The sequence below is a fragment of the Tachyglossus aculeatus genome, chromosome 15, assembly GCF_015852505.1.
Source record: "Tachyglossus aculeatus isolate mTacAcu1 chromosome 15, mTacAcu1.pri, whole genome shotgun sequence".
NCBI classification, from domain to species: Eukaryota; Metazoa; Chordata; class Mammalia; order Monotremata; family Tachyglossidae; genus Tachyglossus; species Tachyglossus aculeatus.
In genome coordinates, this window is record NC_052080.1 from 27,445,469 (window position 1) to 27,472,620 (window position 27,152).

At 53.7% G+C, this 27,152-nt stretch overlaps 2 protein-coding genes across 2 annotated transcripts in view; one reads left to right on the forward strand and one right to left on the reverse strand.

Annotated features, from left to right (window-relative positions):
* NCOA6 (nuclear receptor coactivator 6) overlaps window positions 1-4,149 on the forward strand; it is a 44,291-nt gene extending 40,142 nt beyond the window's left edge. The window contains 1 exon segment of the mRNA XM_038757100.1: window positions 3,540-4,149. Within this exon segment, the coding sequence (XP_038613028.1) occupies window positions 3,540-3,586 (47 nt within the window). The 3' untranslated portion in view covers window positions 3,587-4,149.
* A 3,548-nt stretch (window positions 4,150-7,697) lies between these two features.
* Window positions 7,698-14,139, reverse strand: TP53INP2 (tumor protein p53 inducible nuclear protein 2). Its single transcript, XM_038757318.1, is given in 5 exon segments — window positions 7,698-8,711; window positions 8,875-9,044; window positions 9,046-9,161; window positions 9,708-9,888; window positions 14,096-14,139. Coding segments are annotated over 4 exon segments (672 nt in total). The 5' UTR covers window positions 9,832-9,888; window positions 14,096-14,139; the 3' UTR covers window positions 7,698-8,449.
* Window positions 14,140-27,152: the final 13,013 nt, after the last annotated feature.

The window sequence follows — 27,152 nt, forward strand, 5'->3', positions numbered from 1 at the left end:
TGTGGATTTGCATTCTTACTTGCCCGAATTTGCGTGCCGTGTCACCAAGTCCCGCCCCTCTTCTTCCCAAATGCATAGGTAAGGGAGGTTTCAACCAGAGAAGCAGCATGGCTCAGTGGAAAGAGCCCGGGCTTTGGAGTCAGACTGGGTCATGGGTTCAAATCCCAGCTCCGCCAGTTGTCAGCTGGGTGACTTTGGGCAAGTCACTTCACTTCTCTGTGCCTCAGTTACCTCATCTGTAAAGTATCTCTTTCATCTATCTTAACCAGCCCCACTGTGTATTCCATTTTGTTACGAGAAACAGCGAGGCCTAGCAGAAAAGCCGTGAGACTGGGATTCAGAAGGACATGGGTTCTTGTCCCGCCTCTGCTGCCTGTCTGCTGTGTGGCCTTGGGCAAGTCGCCTCACTTCTCTGGACCTCAGTTACTTCACCTGTAAAAGCGGAGGTGAAAACCGTGAACCCCATAAGGGACATGAACTGGGACCAACCTGATTATCCAACTTGTACTTCCCAAGCGCTTAGTACAGTGCTGTGCACACAGTAAGGGCTCAATAAATACGATTGAATGAATGAATGAATAAAATGGGGATGAAGATTGTGAGACCCCGGTGGGACAACCTGATCACCTTGTAACCTCCCCAGCGCTTAGAACAGTGCTTTGCACATAGTAAGCGCTTAATAAATGCCATTATTATTATTATTATTATTATTCAACTTCTGGAGCCAGGACTACTTTCTGGGGGCAGAGGCAGGAGCAGAGCCATATACACACTGGAGATTTTTGGCCTTAATCTTATCATGCCCTCACTCTTTTCCCCCTTGACTGCCAAATCTATAATCAATCAATCATTCAATCAATTAATCAACCAGTGGCAATCAATCTGGGCAGAGCATTGTTTCAAGTGGTTTGTAGAGTACAAACGTGATCTGTGCCCTTAGGAGAAGCAGCGTGGCTTAGTGGAAAGAGCACGGGCTTCGGAGACAGAGGTCGTGGGTTCTAATCCTCCCTCCTCCACTTGTCAGTTGTGTGACTTCGGGCAAGTCACTTAACTTCCCTGTGCCTCAGTTACCTCATCTGTAAAATGGGGATTAAGACTGTGAGCCCCACAGGGTCCAACCTGATTAACTTGTATATACCCCAGCGCTTAGAACAGTGCTTGGCACATAGTAAGCACTTAACAAAAACTGTCGTTATTATTATTAATAAAGTGCTTACAGTCTACTGTGGGAGACAGACACTGAAAACAAATTACAGACAGGGAAGCCGTTGGGTAAGAAGGAAACGGACGTAACAGCTGTGGGGCCGGGATGGGAATTGAAGCGTTCAAGCGGGCACAGAACCACACGCCTAGGGAATGCAGAAGAGACGGCATTTAGAGAGAGGAAATGAGAGGTTTGTCCTGGGAGGCTTCTTGGAGTTGGGATTTCAGGAGGGCTTTGAAGATGGGGAGAGTGGTGGTCTGCCGGATGTGAAGGGGAAGGGAGTTCCAGGTAGGAGGGAGGATGTCGCCTGTCCCGCCATCGACCCCCGGCCCACGTCATCCCCCGGGCCTGGAATGCCCCCAATCCCTCTGCCCATCCGCCAAGCTCGCTCTCTTCCTCCCTTCAAGGCCCTACTGAGAGCTCACCTCCTCCAGGAGGCCTTCCCACACTGAGCCCCTTCCTTCCTCTCCCCCTCGTCCCCCTCTCCACCCCGCCATCTTACCTCCTTCCCTTCCCCACAGCACCCGTATATATGTATATATGTCTGTACAGATTTGTTACTCTATTTATTTTACCTGTACATATCTATTCTATTTATTTTATTTTGTTAGTATGTTTGTTTTTCTTCTCTGTCTCCCCATTTTAGACTGTGAGCCCACTGTTGGGTAGGGACTGTCTCTATATGTTGCCAACTTGTACTTCCCAAACGCTTAGTACAGTGCTCTGCACACAGTAAGCGCTCAATAAATGCGATTGATGATGATGATGATGAGAGCCGGGGATTGGCAGCGAGAGATGAGATGCAAGTCCAGTGAGAGCAATGGAGGGGTTTTTATGGTATTTGTTAAGCGCTTAGTTCTAAATACTAGGGTAGATACAAAGTAATCAGATTGAACACAGTCCACGTCCCACATGGGGCTCACAGTCGTAATCCCCATTTTCCAGAGGAGGTAACCGAGGCCCAGAAAGGTGAAGTGACTTGCCCACGGTCACACAGCAGGCAAATGGCGGAGTCAGGAGTAGAACCCAGATCTTTCCAACTCCCAGGCCCATGCTCTAGATTGTAGTGGCAGGGGGATGAACGAGACTGGGCAGGAGGGGTCGAGCTGATTGATGAGGTCTTTGCCTCCTGAGAGTAAGAGGAAAGGAGTCAGGGTCCTGTTCGAGGGGTTCCGGCTACCCAGCTGGCCCCCCCCTCAGCTAGCCACCTGGGCCACCGGTCAGGGCTGGCCATGCCGGGAGGGGGGGTGGGCCGCTGCCTGATTAACGTTATGTTGCTACCTCCCAGTCTGCGTGCCCACCCCTGTCCGTCCCTGCTTCAGGCTACCTGTTTTCAGGACGTGAAATTAAAGAATTTAGACTGTGAGCCCACTGTCAGGTAGGGACTGTCTCTATATGTTGCCAAATTGTACTTCCCAAGCGCTTAGTACAGTGCCCTGCACACAGTAAGCGCTCAATAAATGCGATTGATGATGATGATGAAAGAATATAGTGTGCTTTATTTTCAATCAATCAATCAGTCGCGTTTATTGTACACTTGTGCAGAGCACTGGACTGATTGCTTGGGAAAGTACAATACGGTAGGGACAAGGAGAAGCAGCGTGGCTCAGTGGAAAGAGCCCGGGCTTTGGAGTCCGAGGTCATGGGTTCAAATCCCGGCTCTGCCAATTGTCAGCTGGGTGACTTTGGGCAAGTCACTTCCCGTCTCTGGGCCTCAGTTACCTCATCTGTCAAATGGGGATTAAGACTGTGAGCCCCACCATGGGACAACCTGATTGCCTTGTAACCTCCCCAAAGCTTAGAACAGTGCTTGGCACATAGTAAGCGCTTAGTAAATGCCGTTATAAAAGGAGATTTCCATCTAGCTGGGGAGACATATATTAAAGTAAATCGCAGGTAAGGGAGGCAACTAAGTCTATCAATCAGTCGATCATCGGTGCTGTTTTTATTGAGTACTTACAGTGAGGTCCGGGATGCCAGCTGGGCATGGGGCTTCCAGAGAGGGAATGGAAGGAAACTGGGAGGGCTGCCCGAGGACTGTGCCCTCCTTTTTCTCCTTGAGGGCAGGACCACACAGCAGGTGTTTAGTAAATGAGGAGTACGGAGAGGCAGAACCGTGTCACTTTTTAAAAGAAAAGACTTTTGGAGTGGAGACGGCCTTGAAGTGGGTCAGAGAAAATGACCAGTAACACAGGTTAAAAACGAGGGCAGCGGGCCATCCCCTCCCATTCTGTCTTCAGGGTCCGTGCCAACTCTGCATTGGGTCTGTTACCGTTGAAAACCCGGAAAGGGGAAAAAAATCCCACTCGGGCGTGAACTCTGTTCTCCCTTACAGACCCAGCTGCCAGCGCGATGCAGTCCAAAAGAAGAAAATCCAAGTAAGGGTGCCGAAGGCCCCGACCGATTGTAAATGGGTGTGAATTTTACAAAGAGAAGTTTTGAGCTGTGATTATTTTGTAAAGCAGTTTCTGTACAGTTAGTCCTTTTACTACAGTGCCCCCGTTCCTAGCCTTTGCAGTCTTCTTAAAAAAACGAAATCAAAATGAAAGTAGTGGGGTGTTTAACCCTCTCCTAATGCAAGATGAAGTACAGGGTTGTTGTAATAAATGAACAAATGAAATTGTACATTTAGGTTTTTCCTTTGATGAAGAATGAAGAGTCAGAGTTGTCCTTTCAGGTATCTGATGTGTGTGTGTGTGCGTGTGTGATGCTCAAGTGATTGTGTGTGTGTATGTGCGCGCGTGTGTTTGCATGCACGCATGTGCTTGCCTGCTTTGCAATCCTGGGGACAAGGATGCCCACCCCTTTGGGCGGAAGTGTAAATAATTTTCCGATGTATTTCCGATGTATTTGTTGTAGAAACGGCCCAGTGAAATGAAAATCGGTTTAAGGGGTTGTATAACGTGGAGTCCTTAACGCGCTGAATAAATGTCGTTGGCCCAGAGTGTGAGAGTCGAGCGTTATTAGCGGCAGGAAATTTCTGCGTAGGACGGCTGAGAGAGGTAGAAGGGGCCGGGGGCTCTTTGGTCTCTGCCGGGAGTCCCAGCGTGTGCCCCAGGGCCCCGGGCGTTCCTGTGGAGCACGGTGGAGGGGGCCGGGATGGACCGTTCACCCCCACTGCTCCAGCCCTGGCCACAGACCAGCCTCTGACCCTTGACCCGCTGTGCCAATGCCTGGTCCCTATCCATCCTGGCCATCGCCCGGGGCCCTGCGGGCCGGCAGTTGGAGGGCATTTGGGGTCCAAGCACCCCAGCGCCTGGGGGAAGCCCATCCTAGATCCCTTGTTGCCCCGGGGCCCGTGCTGGAGACCGGTAGCCTGGTCAACCCTCACCCGTCTCCCCCCGTGAGGGTTCTGAAAACACACACCCAGGCTAATCCGTACACACGGGTTGGCCACGGGTGATTGTGAAAAGTCAGTGACACCAGTCTTCCTCCGAGCAACGGTCAAAATAGATGCTTTTTAAAATTATGTTTTTATTTCTCGTGTGCTCCGTATTGGCTTTTCCCACAGAGGTTGCGGCGCGCCACGCCCTGGCCGCCGCCCGGCGGGCCGTGGTCGGGCCCAGGCCACGCACAGCCCCCGGGGCCCCGCGACCTTGGCCCAGGTGAGCGCCCGCCCCTCCTCGGCCCGGCCGCCCCCCGCCTCCAGGCTGGGGCCTGCGGGGCCCTGGTGGTCCGGGTCCGGTGGTGGGAGGTCGGAAGGGTGGGGTGCTGGGTGCGGGGCGGAGCTGGTTAGGAGGGAAACGGATCCGTTAGAGCTCGGGACGGAGAGGAGGGGGCGGTCCGGGGTCCCGAGGGGCCCCGGCGACCCCGGCCCGCCTCCCCCAGGCGCGCTGTCTGCACCGCCCCAGGTGCACTGCCTTCGCCCTAAGGACGAGGCCTTTGGGCAAGGCCTGCAGAAGGCCCTCATGCCCGCGGACAGACGCGCGTATTTGGGGCACCCAGCCCCGAAGCCTTGTGGGGGGGGCTTCCCCCACTGCGGCCCCCCCTTGGCCGGGCTCAGTCCCGCCTGGGCGGAAGGCCCAGGCACCGAGGCCCTGCTGGACCAGGTGACGAGGCGGGAGAGGGGTCTTGGGGACCTAGGAGAGTGGGGAGAGATGGGCCGGAGGTAACGGGAAAGTGGGGAGGGGGGGCTGGAAGTAACGGGAGAGCAGGGAGGGGGGGCTGGGGATAATGGGAGAGCGGGGAGAGGGGGCTGGGGGAGCGGGGAGAGGGTCTCAGGGGAATGGGGAGAGGGGTCTGGGGGAGCCGGGAGAACGGGCCGCCCCTCGCCGTCCGGATCAGCGGTTCAGCCCCAAGGTGGGCAGAGTTGGGGCCGTAGCATCAAGGAGGCGCCTCACTGGGCCACCGCCGGTGGAGGGCAGGGGGCTCGGCCTGAGACCTCTTTGTAGCCCCAGGGATGTACGGGGTCGGCGCACCCGTGGCCGGCTGGGCCGCAGTGCCGGCCCTGGTGGCCTTGGCAGCGGCTCGTGTGCGTGGGGAAGCGCTAGGGCCGAACCCCCAACCACCGCCCTCCCCGCCCCCGGCTGGGTCACTCTCAGCCGGACATCCCAGGGGACTCTGGGGTGGGTGTCCAGCTGCAGCTCAGCCCTAAGGAAGGGCCTTCGAATCTGGGCTAGCTCCCCAGGAGGTAGAAGGGGGGCATCGGGGCCAGGGACCTCCCCTCCAGGGTGAGGTCCCCCAGCCCAGGCCCCCCTCTGGCTCCCTGGGACATCTGAGCCGGCAGCATCACCGAGGGGACCCCGGCCCCCCCCAACCCCAACCGGGGGCCAAAGAGGCTGGATGGCGGGAACCGGCTAGGCCCAGAGCCACTTCCTGCTGTGCCAGAGCCGAGGCCCAGGCTGGCCCGAGACCAGCCACCCTGTGCCCGCCCCCGCTCAGCTTGGCCTGCTTTCCCTGCTGGAAAAAACAAAAGTCGAGGTGAGTGTTCCTGGGTGACGGGTGGGGAGAAACCATTTTGAGTTAAGTACCGTGGCGGGCCCAGGGCCACGGCCGCCCCACCTCCCCCAGCCTGTGACAACCCCCCGCCCTGCCACAGTCGGGGGCTCACAGGGAACGTCGGGCCCCGCACAGACCCCCCGGCCGCGCCAGCCCGCCTATGGGGAGAGGCCTGTCGCTGCAGACTGGAAGCTCATCTTGGGCAGGGAATGTGTTCACCAACTCTCCCAAGCCCTTACTTAGCACAGTGCTCTGCACAAACTAAGTGCTCAGTAAATGCCACTGATGGATTGTGCACAATCCTGGCCCCCCTCGGGATCCGGGCTGGGGCCCGTGGCCACGGGCGATCCGGGGTGAGGGTCAGTGAGCCGATGGCCAAGGGCGATCCGGGCTGAAGGTCAGTGAGCCGGCGGCCCCGGGCGATCCTGGGTGAGGATCAGTGGGCCAGTGGCTACAGGTGGGCCGGTTGAGGCCAGAGTCGTGATGGTGGCTGGGGTTCTCTAGGGGGCTGAGTGGGGCCGGGGCAGCCCCAAGGGCCAGGCGGGGGGACCCTTGGCTGGGGGAGCTCCCTGGGAAACCTTGGAGGGGGCGGGGGATGAGAGAGGGGAGTATGAGGGGGGTTTCTGTTCAGCCATGTTATCAGGTGCCAGAGTATTGGGTGTCCCAGCCTGGGAGGAGCCAAGCCTGGTCTTAGATGCTGCTGCCCTCTCTGTCCACGCGCCTTCTCTCCCTGCGCTGTCCTGTCCCTGACAACCCTCCCTCCTGCCGCCTGCTCTCCCTCCTCATCCACAGTCCGCTCCCCCTGCCCTTTCCCTCCACCCAACTGCTTTCTACATCCATGTCTGTTCTTCCTGCCCTTCCTCCTGCTCCCTCCATCCTTCTGCCTGCTCTACTTTTTTATATATATAATGGCATTTATTAAGCACTTACTATGTGCAAAGCACTGTTCTAACCTCTCCACCCACACGCCGGGCCGGCTCCCCCTGCCCCATCCCCACAACCTGCCCTCCTGCTCCCTCCCGCTGTCCTTCCGCCTGCTCTCTGGCTCTGTCCACGCTCCGGCTCCCCTTGCCCACCCTGCCCACTGATCCCCCTGCTCTCTCCATTCATCTCTCTGCTCCTCCTGCCCAGCTCCCCTCTCTGGCCATCCGCCCGTTCTCCCTCTCGGTCCAGGTGGCCACTGTCCCTAACCTGTTGCGTCCATGCCTGCCCCGTCCACCGGGCCCAGAGGCTGCCCCAGCCCTTCCCCCGTCCAGCGGCAGCAGGGTACCCCGGGGAGAGTAGTTCATCTGCTCGGCGCTAGCCCCACCTGCCCACCGGTGCTCCTGGCAGGGGTAGGAAGGACAAACTCCTTGTGGGAAACTGGCAGCTGCAGCCTATAAGTAGAGGAAGCAGGGGTGGGAGCAAAGCAGCAGCTGCCCCTTCTCACCATGGCGGGGTGGGGTGTAGGACCCTGGCTCCTAAGCAGGCAGACTCCCGCCCACCACCGTCCCCTCACTCTTGGCCTCATCCAGCTTTGCTTACCCACCCCTCCCACCCAACACTCCCCCTCTGCCATCTGTCTCTAGCTCCCGCTACCCACCACCTGCCTCCCGTTCCTGCCGCCCGCCTCTGGCTCTTCCTCTCACCCTCTCCAACTTACTTTGCCATCCTGCCTTCGTTTTGGCTTCTGCCACTCTCCCTGCTCCCTCCCACCACCTCTGGCCCCAAGGCTGACAGAGAGAGCTGGCCCCTGAGGGTCAAGCTGCGTCTCCCACCCACAGGGTCAAGGGCCCCCGCCGCCCCCCTGGGAGAGCTGAGGACACCCGCTCCCCAGGCTGGCCGGACATGTCTGAACAGAAAGGGGATGGGCAGGAACAGGTTGAGGGTGGAGGGGAGACGGGGTCCAGCTCACCCTGCAGGACCGCCCATATCATGCCCCCCGCTCCTATGCTGCGGATTAGTGGGGTGCAAGCTCTGGAGCGGTTGTGGTGGTGGGGGGTCCCCGGGCCTCCGTGGCCGGTCAGGATCTGAGGGATGGTGGGGACAGGGGGCACCTCTTGGCATCACCAGGTTGAGGGGTTCCCCAGGCTGGAGGTGGTGGGGGGCAGCGCGGCGGGGAGCTGGGGATGGGGAGCCGGCTGGCCCGTTGGATCCCGGTTCAGCCGCGAGGCCCGAATCCGGTGAGGCGGCGGCGGGGCGGTGGTGTTGGGGCGTCAGGTGCGTGTCTCTGAGGCCGGGAGCGGGCCGGGGCCCGCAGAGGCAGTGGCGGTGGAGAGGTGACAGCGGTGCGTCCCTGGGGCCGGGGGCGACCGGGGGGGGCCGCGGTCAGTAGTTGTACTGGCGCTGGCACGGCTGGTGGACGAAGCTGCCTCGGTGCTTGGGCCGGCGCGGGCGGCATTCGCGGGCACGGTTCTGGCGCTGGACGCACTTGGGGCTCAGCTGGTGCTGCCGGGCCTGCTGCAGCCGCCGAGCCTGGCTCATCTTGCCCAGCAGCGCCGCCGCGGGGGGCAGCGGGGCCGCGGGGTGCGAGGCCGAGGGGGGTCGGGGCCGCGGGGGCCGTGGGGGCCGCGGGGACGGAGCCACCTCCCTGTGAGGCACAGAGGAGAGGGGGAGACCACTCAGGGGCCGGGCCACGGGACCCTTGGAGCGCAGGAACCCAGGCCCCTGTAATCCCCGCACATCCCGGGGCCGTGGCGTGGGACCCCAGCCTCGTACGGCCCCCCCACCCCCCAGGGGCCTGCCCCACTCACCCCTCGCCGTCGCTGCCGCCGCAGCAGGACTGAAGGCCGCCGGGCGGGTCGGGCCCCAGCACGACCGTGTTACCGGTGACGTACACGGACATGCTGGGGTGCTCAATGAGCAGGTCCTCCAGGGGGCTGCTTGCCAGGCGGGCCGGCGGGGGCCCCTCTGCGGTGAAACAGGGCGGGGGGGGTGACCCACCAGCTCTCGTCCATCAAGCAGGGAGCGGGTGCCAGGACGGGGCCCCTGCAGGGGCAGAGAGCCTCCGAGGGCGGGCTGGGGGGCGGCGGGGAGCTAGCTGGCGGGTGGGGACGGGGCATGTGGGCAGAATGGGAGGGAGTGCACGTGCATACACATAGACACACACACACACACACGAGGGCAGGGGAGAGACAGGGGTATCATTAGTCCGAGCCACGCCCAGCAGCGCCCGCCGCCCGGGGTTGGGACTCCTGTCCGGAGCGCCCGTCCCCGGGGTGGGCCCTCGCTCAGCCCTCTGCCCCCTCCAAGGAGGTGGACCTCAGAGTCGGGAAGGGGCCGAGGGGTGATGCTTGGGACCCTGCATTTGTCAGGAGAGTCAGCCCAGAGCGGGCCGTTCGCTTGCCCATCCCGCTCCTCAAGGGAGGCTCCCCCAAGCCACACTTGACCCACAAGCGGCAGGAATCCCGTGTTCCCCGGGTGGTCTCCGCTGTCCCCACCCCCGGCCCGGCCCGCCGGTTGTCTCGCGCTTGGCTAGGACCAGGGTTGAAGCTCCGGGCCGCGAGCCAGTGGGTGCAGCAGCCTGCCAGGGGACCGAGGAGGCCTGGCGGCCGGGGGTCGAGGCCCGGCGGGGGCCTGGGCTCACCCTGCAGGTCGACGATGAGCCAGCCGTCCAGCTCATCCTCCTCGGCGACGAAGGCCGGGGGCTCCTCGGGGCCCGCTGAGGGCGGGCTCTCGCCGAAGAACAGGCTGGCGAAACGCTGGAACATCGTCAGGGAGCCCGGGCGGGGGCAAGCACGAGGCCTGGGGTCCGGTCGGCGGAGGGGCTGGACGGGGCAGACGGGGTTGGCGGTCAGGCAGGCCGCCACCCTCCCCAGAGCCACCTGGGCCCCCGCCAGCTTGGCCTTGGCTCAGGCGGGCCTCTGCCTTGTGAGACCTCAGTCTTCATCCTCCTCCTTTCATTCATTCATTCATTCATTATGTTGCCAATTTGTACTTCCCAAGCGCTCTGCACATAGTAAGCGCTCAATAAATACGATTGATGATGACGATGATTCATTCAACTGTATTTATTGAGCGCTTACTGTGTGCAGAGCACTGTACTAAGTGATTGGAAAGTACAATTCGGCAACAGATATAGTCCCTACCCAACAACGGGCTCACAGTCTAGTAGGGACCCTCTCCATCCCCCACATCTTACCTCCTTCCCTTCCCCACAGCACCTGTATATATGTATATATGTTTGTACATATTTATTACTCTATTCATTTTACTTGTACTTATCTATTCTATTTATTCTATTTTGTTAGTATGTTTGGTTTTGTTCTCTGTCTCCCCCTTTTAGACTGTGAGCCCACTGTTGGGTAGGGACTGTCTCTATATGTTGCTGACTTGTACTTCCCAAGCGCTTAGTACAGTGCTCTGCACATAGTAAGCGCTCAATAAATACGATTGATGATGACGATGATTCATTCAACTGTATTTATTGAGCACTTACTGTGTGCAGAGCACTGTACTAAGTGATTGGAAAGTACAATTTGGCAACAGATATAGTCCCTACCCAACAACGGGCTCACAGTCTAGTAGGGACCCTCTCCATCCCCCCCATCTTACCTCCTTCCCTTCCCCACAGCACCTGTATATATGGATATATGTTTGTACATATTTATTACTCTATTTATTCATTTTACTTGTACATATCTATTCTATTTATTCTAGTTAGTATATTTGGTTTTGTTCTCTGTCTCCCCCTTCTAGACTGTGAGCCCACTGTTGGGTAGGGACTGTCTCTATATGTTGCCAATTTGTACTTCCCAAGCGCTTAGTACAGTGCTCTGCACATAGTAAGCGCTCAATAAATACGATTGATGATGATTCAACTATATTTACTGACCACTTACTGTGTGCAGAGCATTATACTAAGTGATTGGAAAGTACAATTCGGCAACAGATAGAGACAGTCCCTACCCAACAACGGGCTCACAGTCTAGTAGGGACCCTCTCCATCCCCCCCATCTTACCTCCTTCCCTTCCCCACAGCACCTGTATATATGGATATATGTTTGTACATATTTATTACTTTATTTATTTATCTTGTACATATCTATTCTATTTATTTTATTTTGTTAGTATGTTTGGTTTTGTTCTCTGTCTCCCCCTTCTAGACTGTGAGCCCGCTGTTGGGTAGGGACTGTCTCTCTGTGCTGCCGACTTGTACTTCCCAAGCGCTTCGTACAGTGCTCTGCACACAGTAAGCGCTCAATAAATACGATTGATTGATTGATTAGGAGACAGACAACAAAACCAAACGAGTAGACGGGTGTCAAAACCATCAAAACAGATAAATAGAATTATAGATATACTCCGTCATTAGTATTTCCAGCGTAATTACCGTATGTAGGGGACTATACTCAGGAGTGAGTGTGTGCAGTAAGCGCTCAATAAACACGATTGATTGATTGATATGTTTGCACGTATTTATAACTCTATTTATTTTACTTGTACATATCTATTCTATTTATTTTGTTAGTACGTTTGGTTTTGTTCTCCGTCTCCCCCTTTTAGACTGTGAGCCCACTGTTGGGTAGGGGCCGTCTCTATATGTTGCCAACTTGTAGTTCCCAAGCGCTTAGAGAAGCAGCGTGGCTCAGTGGAAAGAGCCCGGGCTTTGGAATCAGAGGTCATGGGTTCAAATCCCTACTCCGCCACGTCTGCTGTGTGACCTCGGGCAAGTCACTTGACTTCTCTGATCCTCAGTTCCCTCATCTGTAAAATGGGGATTAAGGCCGTGAGCCAAACGTGGGACAACCTGATCCCCTTGTAACCCCCCCAGCACTTAGAACAGTGCTCTGCACATAGTAAGCACTTAACAAATGCCATCATCATCATCATTAGTACAGTGCTCTGCACACAGTAAGCGCTCAATACGATTGATTGATTGATTGATTGCACGCACACACACGCGCGCAGGGCACCCAGTGGAACGCCCTGCCCTCTTAAGAGTGTCCAGTGTCACGGGGGAAGGCAAGCCAACGCTGTTGACAGACGGATTGCACAGATGGAAGGAAGTGTGGAGCCAGAGGTAGGAGGGCAGGTGGAATGGCAAGTCTGGGGTGCTGCTGGACCTCTCGGGGGTGTCTGTGTGGACCCTAAGGGTAATCTCAGAGACAATAGAGGCAGGGGGCAGGGGATACGGAGCCAAGGTCTGCCCGAAGTCCACCCCTCCTCTGAAAGCAGCAATCTGAGCCTCAGCTACCTCAACCCCCACCAGACGGTGTTCCCGGCGCCCCAACGCCGCAACTGCCCGCTCAGCTAACTCCCCCTCTCACTCACACCTTCCTCACACCTTCCTCCTGCCAGGAACTTCCCTGGGGCAGAGACCGAATCTTGGGTCTCTCCTCCGTGTTCCCAAAAACTTAACGCAGTGCTCGGCTGGCAGCAGGCGTGCCGCAAGACGGCACAGCGCTCTGCCCACAGCAGATGCTCGGCAAAGTGCTCCGCACACAGTAGGGTTACTAGTGTGGTGATCCTGCAACCCGAAATTGATGCTGTAAACCGTGAGATTGAGTCCCCGAGGGTGAATCATCATCATCAATCGTATTTATTGAGCGCTTACTGTGTGCAGAGCACTGTACTAAGCGCTTGGGAAGTACAAATTGGCAACATATAGAGACAGTCCCTACCCAACAGTGGGCTCACAGTCTAAAAGAATGTGAATGTCACAGAGAGAATCTCTCCTGACCTGGGCCAGGCCATTGGTCCAGTCTGGGCCATTTATTTATTTATCTTGTACATATCTATTCTATTTATTTTATTTTGTTAGTATGTTTGGTTTTGTTCTCTGTCTCCCCCTTTTAGACTGTGAGCCCACTGTTGGGTAGGGACTGTCTCTATATGTTGCCAATTTGTACTTCCCAAACGCTTAGTACAGTGCTCTGCACATAGTAAGCGCTCAATAAATACGATTGATGATGATGATGATGACTGTCTCTATATGTTGCCAATTTGTACTTCCCAAGCGCTTAGTACAGTGCTCTGCACACAGTAAGCGCTCAATAAATACGATTGATGATGATGATGATGATTTGGGTGAATGATGCCCAGGCACTGAGGAGGAAGAGGGAAAAGGCCCGTTCTGCTGCTAGCAGGACCTGGGCAGGAAAGGTGTTTGCCATGATGCGGATGGATAGTGGAAGTTGGTTGCGGACAGGGGATGTGTCTGTAATACTGTGTTCTCCCCCGTGCTTAGCACAGTGCTGTGCAGACAGTAAGTGATCAATAAGACTTTTAGACTGTGAGCCCACTGTTGGGTAGGGACTGTCTCTATATGTTGCCAATTTGTACTTCCCAAGCGCTTAGTACAGTGCCCTGCACATAGTAAGCGCTCAATAAATACGATTGATGATGATGATGATGATGAATAAGTACGATTGACTGACTGACAGCCCATCCACGTTCTCTCCTGCAGCCCTGCTGGATCCAGGGACACACATCGCAAGAGAGCAGGTAGGGAGATGGGGTACAGCCTGTGGTCACAGAACAGATTGTCTCTGACACCCCAACAACCAAGTCTCAGCACTGATGATACTTGGATTTTAGACTGTGAGCCCAATGTTGGGTAGGGCCATCTCTATATGGTGTCAATTTGTACTTCCCAAGCGCTTAGTACAGTGCTCTGCACATAGTAAGCGCTCAATAAATACAACTGATGATGATGATGATGATGCTACCGATGAGCTCGTGGCGGCTCCCCCACCTTCCCGATGGCAGGACAGGAGCACCTAGCCCAAATCCTGCTACGCTGCGGTACTTCCCAAGCGCTTAGTACAGTGCTCTGCACACAGTAAGCGCTCAGTAAATACTATTGATGATGACAGATGTGGGAAGAGTGGTGGTGAGTCCGGGCGCCTGGACAGTTCGGGTGTGTGTAGGGGGGCTGACAGCCCTGAGGCTGGGGGTGACCTTTCTGGCCAGAGTTGAGGGGTGGCTTGGGGGTGGGGGGATGTTACAGCGCAAGCCCTCCCGCAAAACTACCTCAGTTTCTGCCGGAAGGCCCTGTTAGGTGACAGTGGCAGTGGTGTTCCCAGGAGCTGCTGGCCTGGGGGAGAAGGAAGGGAGGCTCGCTGAGCCGCCCCCAGGTTCATTCACTCATTCAATCGTATTTATTGAGCGCTTTCTGTGTGCTTGGGAAGTACAAGTTGGCAACATCTAGAGACGGTCCCTACCCAACAGTGGGCTCACGGTGTGACGTGCGGGCGCAGTCGGCTGGGACCAGGGCCAGGAGGGTGTCACCCCAGCAGCAGGGCCACGCTGACCTGATCCGTGGCAATTTAGGGACAGGTGTCCGGTTTCCTCTTCCCTTCTCCCCTCCGCCCCCCGCCTCCCCACCCAGGGGGTCAGCTGCGCTGCCCAACGCGTTGGCCTCACTGTGCACCCCTCTCTCCAGGAAGCCCCCGGGACAGCCAGGGCCGCCCCCTCTCCGAACTGCGGGTCTCCGGTGAGCGCCTCCCGGTCTTCTTCGTCCGGTCATTCCCCGCCCTGCCCCGGCCATCTGGGTGGCCTCAGCCCAGCCCTCGGCCTCTTGGGGCTGGTTTCCTGCTCCGGGATGCCAAGGCACTTTGGAAAAATTCAAGCTTCGAATTCCGGGAGGCGGGGCCGGGGCGAGGGAGGGATCCGGGCCCGGCCCCATCCCATTCCCAGCCGGGTCGTGGGAGGACAAGCCGAGGGACCGGGCCTTCCCAGACTGGGCCCCCTCCTTCCTCTCCCCCTCCTCCCCACAGCACCTGTATATATGTTTGTATGTACTTATTACTCTATTTTATTTGTACATATTTATTCTATTTATTTAATTTTGTTAATATGGTTTGTTCTCTGTCTCCCCCTTCTAGACTGTGAGCCCGCTGTTGGGTAGGGACCGTCTCTATATGTTGCCAACTTGGACTTCCCAAGCGCTTAGTCCAGTGCTCTGCACACAGTAAGTGCTCAATAAATATGATTGAATGAATGAACGAATTACTCTTATTTGTACATGTTTATTCTATTTATTTTGTTAATAGGTTTTGTTTTGTTGTCTGTCTCCCCCTTCTAGACTGTGAGCCCACTGTTGGCTAGGGACAGTTTCTATATGTTGCCAACTTGGGCTTCCCAAGCGCTTAGTCCAGTGCTCTGCACACAGTAAGCGCTCTATAAAGAAAATTGAATGAATGAATGTTGGGTAGGGACCATCTCTCTATGTTGCCAACTTGGGCTTCCCAAGCGCTTAGTCCAGTGCTCTACACACAGTAAGAGCTCAATAAATACGATTGAATGAATGAATGTTGGGTGGGGACCGTCTCTCTATGTTGCCAACTTGGGCTTCCCAAGCGCTTAGTCCAGTGCTCTGCACATAGTAAGTGCTCAATAAATACGATTGAATGAATGAATGTTGGGTAGGGACCGTCTCTCTATGTTGCCAACTTGGGCTTCCCGAGCGCTTAGTCCAGTGCTCTGCACACAGTAAGTGCTCAATGAAGACGAATGAATGAATGTTGGGTAGGGACCATCTCTCTGTGTTGCCAACTTGGGCTTCCCAAGCGCTTAGTCCAGTGCTCTGCACACAGTAAGTGCACTGTGGCTCAGTGGAAAGAGCCCGGGCTTTGGAGTCAGAGGTCATGGGTTCAAATCCCGGCTCCGCCAATTGTGTGACTTTGGGCAAGTCACTTAACTTCTCTGTGCCTCGGTTCCCTCATCTGTAAAATGGGGATGAAGACTGTGAGCCCCATGTGGGACAACGTGATCAACTTGTATGCCCCCAGCGCTTAGAACAGTGCTTTGCACATAGTAAGCGCTTAACAAATACCATCATTATTATTATTATTATAAATAGGACTGAATGAATGAATGAATGAATGAGTGAATGAAGCGGGCGGGGGCCGGGAGCGGCCTGCCCGGCGCCTCAAAGTCATATGCAAATCGAGTGACGTCACCCACCGGGCCGGCCAATGGGGAGGGAGCTCGGGGCTTTCGCCCGCGGCGATTGGTGGAGCGGCCGGACAAAGGGCCCGGAGCCGAGCAAGCCGGGACCGGCCGCGGGGGGGGCGCCCCTCGCCCCCTTTGACCCCAACTCACCCTGCTTTGTGGGGGCGGGGGGGGGGGTCCGAGGGGCTGGACTGGACTGGACGCCTCCGGGGCGATGAGGTAGTCGGGTGGCGACCGGTGCTGGGGGTCCCAAGTCAGTCAGTCGGACGGTCCGGTCCGGTCCGGTTCGGTCCAGTCCTGTCGGATCCGGTCCGCTGCGCCTGCGCGATGCCGGGACTCCCGACTGCTCCGCCGGACGCCGAGGGTTTGCAGCTGCCACCGCACAAATTGGAACGTTCAAACAGCTGATCGTGACGTCACAAAGGGGGGGCGCCCGCCGGCTTGACGTCACGGGCGGCCTCCAATCAGGAGCCCGCGCCGCTCCGCCCCTCCCGCCGCGGTGGGGGGGGAGTCATTCATTCAATCGTACTTAATAATCAGTCAGTCAATCGAATTTATTGAGCGCTTGTTATCATTATATAATATTATATACAGTCATTCATTCATTCAATCGTATTTATTGAGCGCTTATTATCATTATATAATATATGTAGTCATTCATTCAATCGTATTTAATGATAATCAATCGATCTTATTTATTGAGCACTTATTATCATTATATAATATTATATATAGTCATTCATTCATTCCATCGTATTTAATGATAATCAATCAATCGTATTTATTGAGCGCTTATCATTATATAATATTATATATAGTCATTCATTCAATCGTATTTAATGATAATCAATCAATCAATCGTATTTATTGAGCGCTTATTATTATTATATAATATTATATATAGTCAATCATTCAATCGTATTTAATAATAATCAATCAATCGTATTTATTGAGCGCTTATTATTATTATATAATATTATATATAGTCATTCATTCATTCAATCGCATTTAATACTAATCAATCAATCGTATTTATTGAGCGCTTATTATTGTTATATAATATTATATAGTCATTCATTCATTCAATCGTATTTAATAATAATCAATCAATCAATCGTATTTATTGAGAGCTTATTATTATATAATGTTATATATTCATTCATTCAATCGTATTTAATAATAATCGTATTTATTGAGCGCTTATTATTATTATATAATATTATATATATGCATTCATTCATTCAATCTTATTTAATAATAATCAGTCAATAGTATTTATTGAGCGTTTGTTTTTATTATTATATATTATATTATACATAAAATATATATAATATAATATAAATATAAATAATCGTATTTATTGAGCGCTTATTGTGCGCAGAGCACTGTACTAAGCGCTTGGGAGGTCCAAGTTGGCCACATATAGAGACGGTCCCTACCCAACAGCGGGCTCACAGTCTATTTATTTATTTTACTTGTACATATCTACTCTATTTATTTTATTTTGTTAATATGTTTTGCTTTGTTCTCTGTCTCCCCCTTCTAGACTGTGAGCCCGCTGTCGGGTAGGGACCGTCTCTAGATGTGGCCAACCTGGACTTCCCAAGCGCTTAGTCCAGTGCTCTGCACACGGTAAGCGCTCAATAAATACGATTGATTGAGTGATAGAAGGGGGAGACAGAGAATCAATCAATCAATCAATCGTATTTATTGAGCGCTTACTGTGTGCAGAGCAGTGTACTAAGCGCTTGGGAACTACAAGTTGGCAACATGTAGAGACGGTCCCTACCCAGTCTAAAAGGGGGAGACAGAGAACAAAACCAAACATATTAACAAAATAAAATAAATAGAATATGTACAAGTAAAATAAATAGAGTAATCAGTCCTTACAAACATGCACACAGTAAGCGCTCAATAAATACGATTTATTGATTGATTCTCTGGGCCTCAGTTACCTCATCTGCAAAATGGGGATTAATCAATCGTATTGTTGAGCGCTTACTTTGTGCAGAGCACTGTACTGAGCGCTTGGGAAGTACAAGCTGGCAACATATGGAGACAGTCCCTACCCAACAGTGGGCTCACAGTCTAGAAGATTAAGTTCGTGAGCCCCACGTGGGACAACTTGATGACCTTGTATCCCCCCCAGCGCTTAGAACAGTGCTTTGCACCTAGTAAGCGCTTAATAAATGCCATCATTATTAGTATTATTATTTGCCCCCTCCTTCCTCTCCCCCTCGCCCCCCTCTCCATCCCCCCCGTCTTACCTCCTTCCCTTCCCCACAGCACCTGTATATATGTATATATGTTTGTACATATTTATTACTCTATTTTACTTGTACATATCTATTCTATTTATTTTATTTTGTTAGTATGTTTGGTTTTGTTCTCTGTCTCCCCCTTCTAGACTGTGAGCCCGCTGTTGGGTAGGGACCGTCTCTAGATGTTGCCAACTTGGACTTCCCAAGCGCTTAGTCCAGTGCTCTGCACACAGTAAGCGCTCAATAAATACGAGGGAACATATCTATTCTATTTATTTTATTTTGTTAGTATGTTTGGTCTTGTTCTCTGTCTCTCCCTTTTAGACTGTGAGCCCACTGTTGGGTAGGGACTCTCTCTATATGTTGCCAATTTGTACTTCCCAAGCGCTTAGTACAGTGCTCTGCACATAGTAAGCGCTCAATAAATACGATTGATGATGGTGATGATGATGACTCGGTGGTCTCCCGTGGGGACCCCGACCTCCCCCGACCCCCGGCAGGGTCCGGACGGTCCGGCCCTCATTAGTCATCCATTCATTCAGTCGTATTTATTGAGCGCCTACTGTGTGCGGAGCACTGGACTGAGCGCTTGGGAAGGACAAATCGGCCGCGTCGTTCCCGCCCGTCCCGCGTCCTCCCCCTGGCCTGGAATGCCCTCCCTCCGCACATTCATTCATTTTCATTCAATATTATTTAATAATAATCAATCCATCGTATTGAGCGTTTGTTATTATTATTATATATTATATTATACATGATATATAATATATATAATAATATATAATATAAATAATCGTATATATTGAGCGCTTACTGTGTGCGGAACACTGGACTAAGCGCCTGGGAAGCACAAGTTGGCAACATATAGAGACGGTCCTTATCCAACAACGGGCTTGCAGTCTTAAAGGGGGCGGGGCATCCCCCATCTCAATAAATACGATTGAATAATAATAATAATAATAATAATAATAATAATGACATTCATTAAGCGCTTACTATGTGCAGAGCACTGTTCTAAGCGCTGGGTGGGGATACGAGGTGATCAAGTTGTCCCACGTGGGGCTCACAGTCTTACTTGTACCTATCTATTCTATTTATTTTATTTTGTTGGTATGTTTGGTTTTGTTCTCTGTCTCCCCCCTTTTAGACTGTGAGCCCACTGTTGGGTAGGGACCGTCTCTAGATGTTGCCAACTTGGACTTCCCAAGCGCTTAGTACAGTGCTCTGCACACGGTAAGCGCTCAATAAATACGATTGATTGATTGATTAATCCCCATTTTACAGATGAGGGAACTGAGGCTCAGAGAAGTTAAGTGACTTGCCCAAGGGCACACAGCAGACATGTGGTGGAGTTGGGATTCGAACCCATAACCTCTGACTCCAAAGCCCGTGCTCTTTCCACCGAGCCACGCTGCTTTTCTGAATGAATAATAATAATGGCTTTTGTTAAGCGCTTACTATGTGCCAAGCACTGTTCTAAGCACTGGGGAGGATGCGAGGTCACCAGGTTGTCCCATGTGGGGCTCACAGTCTTTATCCCCATTTTACAGATGAGGGAACTGAGGCATAGAGAAGTTAATAATAATAATAATAATAATTGGCATTTGTTAAGCGCTTACTATGTGCAAAGCACTGTTCTAAGCCCTGGAGAGGATACAGGCTGATCAAGTTGTCCCACGTGGGGCTCACAGTCTTTATCCCCATTTTACAGATGAGGTAACTGAGGCTCAGAGAAGTTAAGTGACTTGCCCAAGGTCACACAGCAGACATGTGGCGGAGTTGGGATTCGAACCCATAACCTCTGACTCCAAAGCCCGTGCTCTTTCCACTGAGCCACGCTGCTTCTCTGAATGAATAATGATAATAATAATAATAATAATAATAATAATAATAATAATAATAATGGCTTTTGTTAAGCACTTCTATTTGCCAAGCACTGTTCTAAGCACTGGGGAGGATACGAGGTCACCAGGTTGTCCCACATGGGGCTCACAGTCTTTATCCCCATTTTACGGATGAGGGAACTGAGGCATAGAGAAGTTAAGTGACTCGCCCAAGGTCACACAGCAGAAAAGTGGTGGAGCCGGGGATTAGAACCCATGACCTTCTGACCCTCAGGCCCGTGCTGTATCCACTAGAGGACCTGGGTTCCGATCCCAACTCCTCCATTCCTCTGCAGTGTGACCTTGGTAGAGTCACTTAATTTCTCCATGCCTCAGTTGCTTCACGTGTAAAATGGGGATTAAGACTGTGAGCCCCGTGCGAGACATGGACTGTGTCCAGCCTGATTAGCTTCTATCCAGCCCACTGTTTGACACATACTAAGCACCTAACAAATCCGTCATTTTGATTGCTATATACTGGCTGCTTGATACTTGCCTCAGAGAAGGTAGCGAGGTGTGGCTCAGTGGAAAGAGCGAGGGCTTGGGAGTCAGAGGTCCTGGGTTCGAATTCCGGCTCCGCCACGAGTCAGCTGTGTGACCTTGGACAAGCCGCTTAACTTCTCTGTGCCTCAGTGACCTCATCTGTAAAATGGGGATTAAGACTGTGAGCCCCAAGTGGGACAACCTGATCACCTTGTAGCCCCCCCCCCAGCGCTTAGAACAGTGCTTGGCACATAGTAAGCGCTTAACAAATACCACCATTATTATTATAAACCTGGCCTGGAGGGGAGAGGTGAGCTAGGGCTCTCTCCCTGCACAGTAAAACCGAGGCCGGGGAGGAGACGGGGTGTTCTCTTTCAGGGGGGGGTCGTGCCTGGGACCCAGGGACTTGGGAAGGTATATGGTGGGAAGGGGCCAAACCTGGGCTGGGTGCTGAAGATAAGCGGCGTGGCTCAGTGGAAAGAGCCTGGGCTTTGGAGTCAGAGGTCACGGGTTCAAATCCCGGCTCCGGCACTTGTCTGCTGGGTGACTTTGGGCAAGTCACTTCGCTTCTCCGGGCCTCAGTTTCCTCATCCGTAAAATGAAGATTAGGACTGTGAGCCCCGGCATGGGACAACCCGATCACCTTGTAACCTCCCCAGCGCTTAGAACAGTGCGCTTAATAAATGCCGTCATCATCATCATAAGCAAAGTGGCAGGTGAGGCAAGTAGCAGGAGGGAGCTTAGTACAGTGCTCCGAACATAACAAGACAATTATTCTCCCCGCCTTCAAAGCCTATTGAAGGAACATTTCCAGGAGGCCTTCCCTGACTAAACCCTCCTTTCCTCTTCTCCCACTCCCTTCTGTGGCTACCTGTCTCACCCTCCTCCCCCTCTCATCCCCCTCATCTTACCTCCTTCCCTTCCCCACAGCACCTGTACATATGTATATATGTTTGTACATTTTTATTACTCTATTTATTTGTTTTACTTGTCCATGTCTATTCTATTTATTTTATTTTGTTAGTATGTTTGGTTTTGTTCTCTGTCTCCCCCTTTTAGACTGTGAGCCCACTGTTGGGTAGGGACTGTCTCTATATGTTGCCAACTTGGACTTCCCAAGTGCTTAGTCCAGTGCTCTGCACACAGTAAGCACTCAATAAATAGAGTTGATGATGATGATGATGATGATGATGATGATTTATTTTATTTTGTTAGTATGTTTGGTTTTGTTCTCTGTCTCCCCCTTTTAGACTGTGAGCCCACTGTTGGGTAGGGACTGTCTCTCTATGTTGCCAACTTGGACTTCCCAAGCGCTTAGTCCAGTGCTCTGCACACAGTAAGCGCTCAATAAATACAATTGATGATGATGATGATGATGATTTATTTTATTTTGTTAGTACGTTTGGTTTTGTTCTCTGTCTCCCCCTTTTAGACTGTGAGCCCACTGTCGGGTAGGGACTGTCTCTAGATGTTGCCAACTTGTACTTCCCAAGCGCTTAGTCCAGTGCTCTGCACACAGTAAGCGCTCAATAAATGCGATTGATTGATTGATTGTCCAGCTCCCACCCTGGCTGAAGCTGAGGGCAGCCCTCTCCTCCCTGAGCCCCCTCGAGCAGGCCATGAGGTGGACAAGGTGCCCCGAGCAAGGCTGGACTGTGGCTGGGAGCAGAGCGATCGCTAAGCCAGAACCTGGTGGGGCCCAGATGGGGGACAGGTTGGGTGACCCCTTAGCCCACCCCTCATTAGAGTGAATCGGGTCAGAAAGCCTTCCAAGCCCTCCCCCTGGAGCGAACGGGGAGTGGAATGGGGAGAGAAAGAGCACAGGCCCGGAAGTCAGAGGACCAGGGTTCTAATTCTGACACTTAATTAGACTGCTGTGTGATCTCGGACAAATCACCTAGCTTCTCTATGCCTTTGTTTCCTCAGCTGTAAAACGTAAAATATCTCTTCTCCCTCCTACTTAGAGTGTGAGTCACATGTGGGGTGGGGACTGTATCCAAACTGATTAACTGGTATCTATCTCAGTGCTTAGAACAATGCTTGACACCTAGTAAGGACTTAACATATTTATTATTAAAAAATAATAATAGTGCGGCGGGTCTATCCCCGAGAGGAACTCCTCGCCTCTCCTCATCGCCGCCTTGGGCCCATGGTAGGGAGGCATTCTGGCTCCCATCCTGCCTTTCCCTGTCCCTTCCCATCCGGCCTCCTCCTTCCTCCGGGTCACTGGTGGGGCTTTTGACACCGCAGGGGCAGGAGGGCCAGGCCCCGAGGCAACCTCTGCCCCAAAAGTGTCAGGTTGGAAGAACTTGAACCCCATGGAGTGTCCCCGCCCTGGCCCCAAGCTCCCAGGTGGCCTGGCCCCTGACCTCTGAGGTTCCCAACCTGCCACCTCGCCCCATCTCCCCTTCCCATTCCAGTTCCAGTTACTCCCCTCCTCAAAAATCTCCAGTGGCTACCAATCAACCTACGCATCAGGCAGAAACTCCTCACCCTGGGCTTCAAGGCTGTCCATCCATCCCCTCGCCCCCTCCTACCTCACCTCCCTTCTCTCCTTCTCCAGCCCAGCCCGCACCCTCCGCTCCTCTGCCGCTAATCTCCTCACCGTGCCTCATTCTCCCCTGTCCCGCCGTCGACCCCCGGCCCACGTCCTCCCCCTGGCCTGGAATGCCCTCCCTCCGCCCATCCGCCAAGCTAGCTCTCTTCCTCCCTTCAAGGCCCTAATGAGAGCTCACCTCCTCCAGGAGGCCTTCCCAGTCTGAGCCCCCTCCTTCCTCTCCCCCTCCTCCCCCCTCTCCATCCCTCCTGCCTTACCTCCTTCCCTTCCCCGCAGCACCTGTATATATGTTTGTATGTATTTATTACTCTATTTATTTTACTTGTACATATCTATTCTATTTATTTTATTTGGCTAATATGTTTTGTTTTGTTCTCCGTCTCTCCCTTGTAGACTGTGAGCCCACTGTTGGGTAGGGACCGTCTCTATATGTTGCCAACTTGTACTTCCCAAGCACTTGGTACAGTGCTCTGCACACAGTAAGCGCTCAATAAATACGATTGATTGATTGATTGATTGATTGATTCCTTGCCTCCACCGCAGCCTTGGCATCTCCGAGTGGTCCTGGCCCCATGTGGAGCCATAGGCAACTCTGGGTCCCGGGAGACCGGCCGGTGACCGCTAGCTCGTCCCTCCCCATGTCTGTCCACCAAGAGGAGACCCTAGTGCATGGGACAGAAGGGGAGGGTGGAAGCCCCGGGGCAGGACGCTCACCTCTGACTCAGGGGCCCGGCACGTGGACAGGCAGCTTGTGGGTATTTCCCTGCAGGTTGGGACAAAACAGGAAGCAGGGTAGAGGGCAGCCCCTGGGGCAGTGAGGGCTGGCCGGTGGGGCGGGGTGGGACGCTCAAGGGTGGGGCCATGCCCCTGACCCCTGGCTGGACAGAAGGGTGGCCCCTGTGTGGCTGCCCAAAGAGCAGAGGCCCTGGCCTGGGACCGCCAGAGACACAGATAGGGAAGTGAGGGGACCGGACAAGCAAAAACTCCAGTGTCTCCTCCCTCTCCTTTCCTCTCTCCTTCTCTTCTCCCACCTCTTCCAGAGGCCCTGACCAGCACCCAAGGCTGCAGGTCTCCAAGTCCCTGGGCCTGTTGATGCCTTCCCTGGCCCAGAAACTCCACCCTACCCTTATTTAAGGGGGTCCCGAGGCAGATTCGGACCATTGTGCGGGACACCGTGGAGGGGGTATCGAGGGTAGCCACTGGGATTAGATCGGGCTGGGCTGGACCGTTTAGGACTCCCTGTCTCTCTGTCAACTCAACCCTCGGGTCTGGGTGCTTCCCAGACGAGGCGGGGGGGTGGGGCAAGGGGCCCATGGCAACACCGAGCCTGTTGCCAACCCAGCTTGGGTAATCTGTGGTCCATGGGGGCTTTTATCAGGGGAGGGGCAGAGCTTGAGCCTGAGGGGCATGTGGAGGGGGGGAGAAGGAGCCCGAGGGGCACCTGGGTGTCTGGGTGGGAGAAGGCAAGGCTGAGGGGCACGTGGAGGTGGGACGCGAGCCCGAGGGGCACCGGGAGGGAGGTAGAGTGAGCACGAGGGGCATGGGGAAGGGTGGAGTGCTAGGCCCCGGGGCATGGAGAGTGGGGGAAACCCAAGGCCCAGGGGCATAGGGAGTGGGGGAAACCCGAGGCCCAGGGCCACGGGAAAGGGGAGAGCCCAAGGCCCAGGGGCACGGGAAAGAGGAGAGCGCTAGGCCCAGGGGAACGGGGAGGGGGAAGTGTGTGAGCCCTAGGGGAAAGGGGGAAGGGATGGCAGCGTTCTGTGCTCCAGTTCCTCCTGAAGCTGGTGCATTTGTCGGCCACCAAGTCACCGTTCCCACGACTTCCGCGGAAGCCCGGGCCAGTGCCAAGGCAGGGCACCGAGTCGGCAGAGGCTCCCACACAATCTCCATTCCTGGGTCAGGCGAAGGGCCTTTTCACAATACGGTGCAATCCAAATCGCTAGAATTGGCAGCTCGTTGGGGGCAGGCACTGCCTTTCATCGTTCTCTCCCAATCAATCAGTTGTATTTATTGAGGTTTACTGTACTAAGCACTTAGGAGAGTACAACACATTTCCTGCCCACGGGGAGTTTACAGTCTGGCGGAGGCACTTGTGCCCCAGTCGCCCTCCGCTTAGAGAAGCAGCGTAGCTCAGTGGAAAGAGCCTGGGCTTGGGAGTCAGAGGTCATGGGTTCGAATCCCCACTCTGCCATGTGTCTGCTGTGTGACCTTGGGCAAGTCATTTAACTTCTCTGAGCCTCAGTTCCCTCATCTGTAAAGTGGGGATGAAGATTTTGAGCCCCATGTGGGACAACCTGATCACCTTGTATCCCCCCCAGCGCTTAGAACAGTGCTTTGTACATAGTAAGCGCTTAGCAAATGCCATTATTATTATTATTATCATTATTATTATTCTCTGGGACTCAATGACCTTATCTGTCAAATGGGGATGAAGACTGTGATCCCCCCCGTGGGACAACCTGATCCAGCGCTTAGAACAGTGCTTTGCACATAGTGAGCACTTCATAAGTGCCACTATTGTTATTAGCGTGGCTCAGTGGAAAGAGCCCGGGCTTTGGAATCAGAGGTCATGGGTTCAAATCCCGGCTCCTCCGCGTGTCAGCTGTGTGACTTTGGGCAAGTCACTTCACTTCTCTGGGCCTCAGTTACCACATCTGTAAAACGGGGATGAAGACTGTGAGCCCCCCGTGGGACAATCTGATCAACTTGTAACCTCCCCAGCGCTTAGAACAGTGCTTTGCACATAGTAAGCGCTTCATAAATGCCATTATTATTATTATTATTATCTGTAAAACGGGGATTAAAACGGTAAGCCCCCCGTGGAACAACCCGTTCACCTTGTAACCTCCCAAGAGCTTAGAACAGTGTTTTGCACATAGTAAGCGCTTTATAAATGCCATTATTATTATTTATATTTATTATTATTCCATCAAACCTCCCCCCACCGCCCTCCGTGGACTAAGATTGCCCTTCTATGGCTCCCGTAGCCCGGGTCCGCCTCGGCGCGCGGGCTTCTGGGAATGGTAGTTTTCCCTGCGGGTGCCCGCCGAGGCGCCGCTCCTGGTGGGGGGCCTACAGCCGCTTGTGCGCATGCGCGGCGCCGTTCTTCGGGGGCGGGGGGACTACAGGCGCTGGCGCGCATGCGCAGCGTCGCTCCGGGAAGTGGGGAACACACTACAGCCGCTGGCGCGCATGCGCAGCGCCGCTCCTGGAAGTGGGGGGGAACACACTACAGGCGCTGTCGCGCATGCGCAGCGTCGCTCCGGGAAGTGGGGAACACGCTACAGCCGCTGGCGCGCATGCGCAGCGCCGCTCCTGGAAGTGGGGGGAACACACTACAGCCGCTGGTGCGCATGCGCAGCGCCGCTCCGGGAAGTGGGGGTGAGACATACACTTTAGGCGCTGGCTCTCATGAGCGGCGGCGCTCCGGGGGGCTGGGAAACTATTGCTCTATTTATTTATTTTACTTGTACATATCTATTCTATTTATTTTATTAATATGTTTTGTTCTCTGTCTCCCCCTTCTAGACTGTGAGCCCACTGTTGGGTAGGGACCGTCTCTACATGTTGCCAACTTGTACTTCCCAAGCGCTTAGTACAGTGCAATGCACGCAGTAAGCTCTCAATAAATACGATTGATTGGTTGAAAAAATACGATTGACTGATTGATTGAAACTACAGCCGCTGACGCGCATGCGCGTCAGCGCTCCTCGGGGGTGGACTACAGCCGCTGGCGCGGATTCCCTCCGATGGCGCGCATGCGCGTCGCCGCCCCTCTGGGGTGGGATAGAGACGCTGGCTCTCCGGGTGGGGGGGAACTATTACTGTATTTATTTATTTATTTTACTTGTACATATCTATTCCATTTATTTTATTTTCTTAATATGCTTTGTTCTCTGTCTCCCCCTTCTAGACTGTGAGCCCACTGTTGGGTAGGGACTGTCTCTATA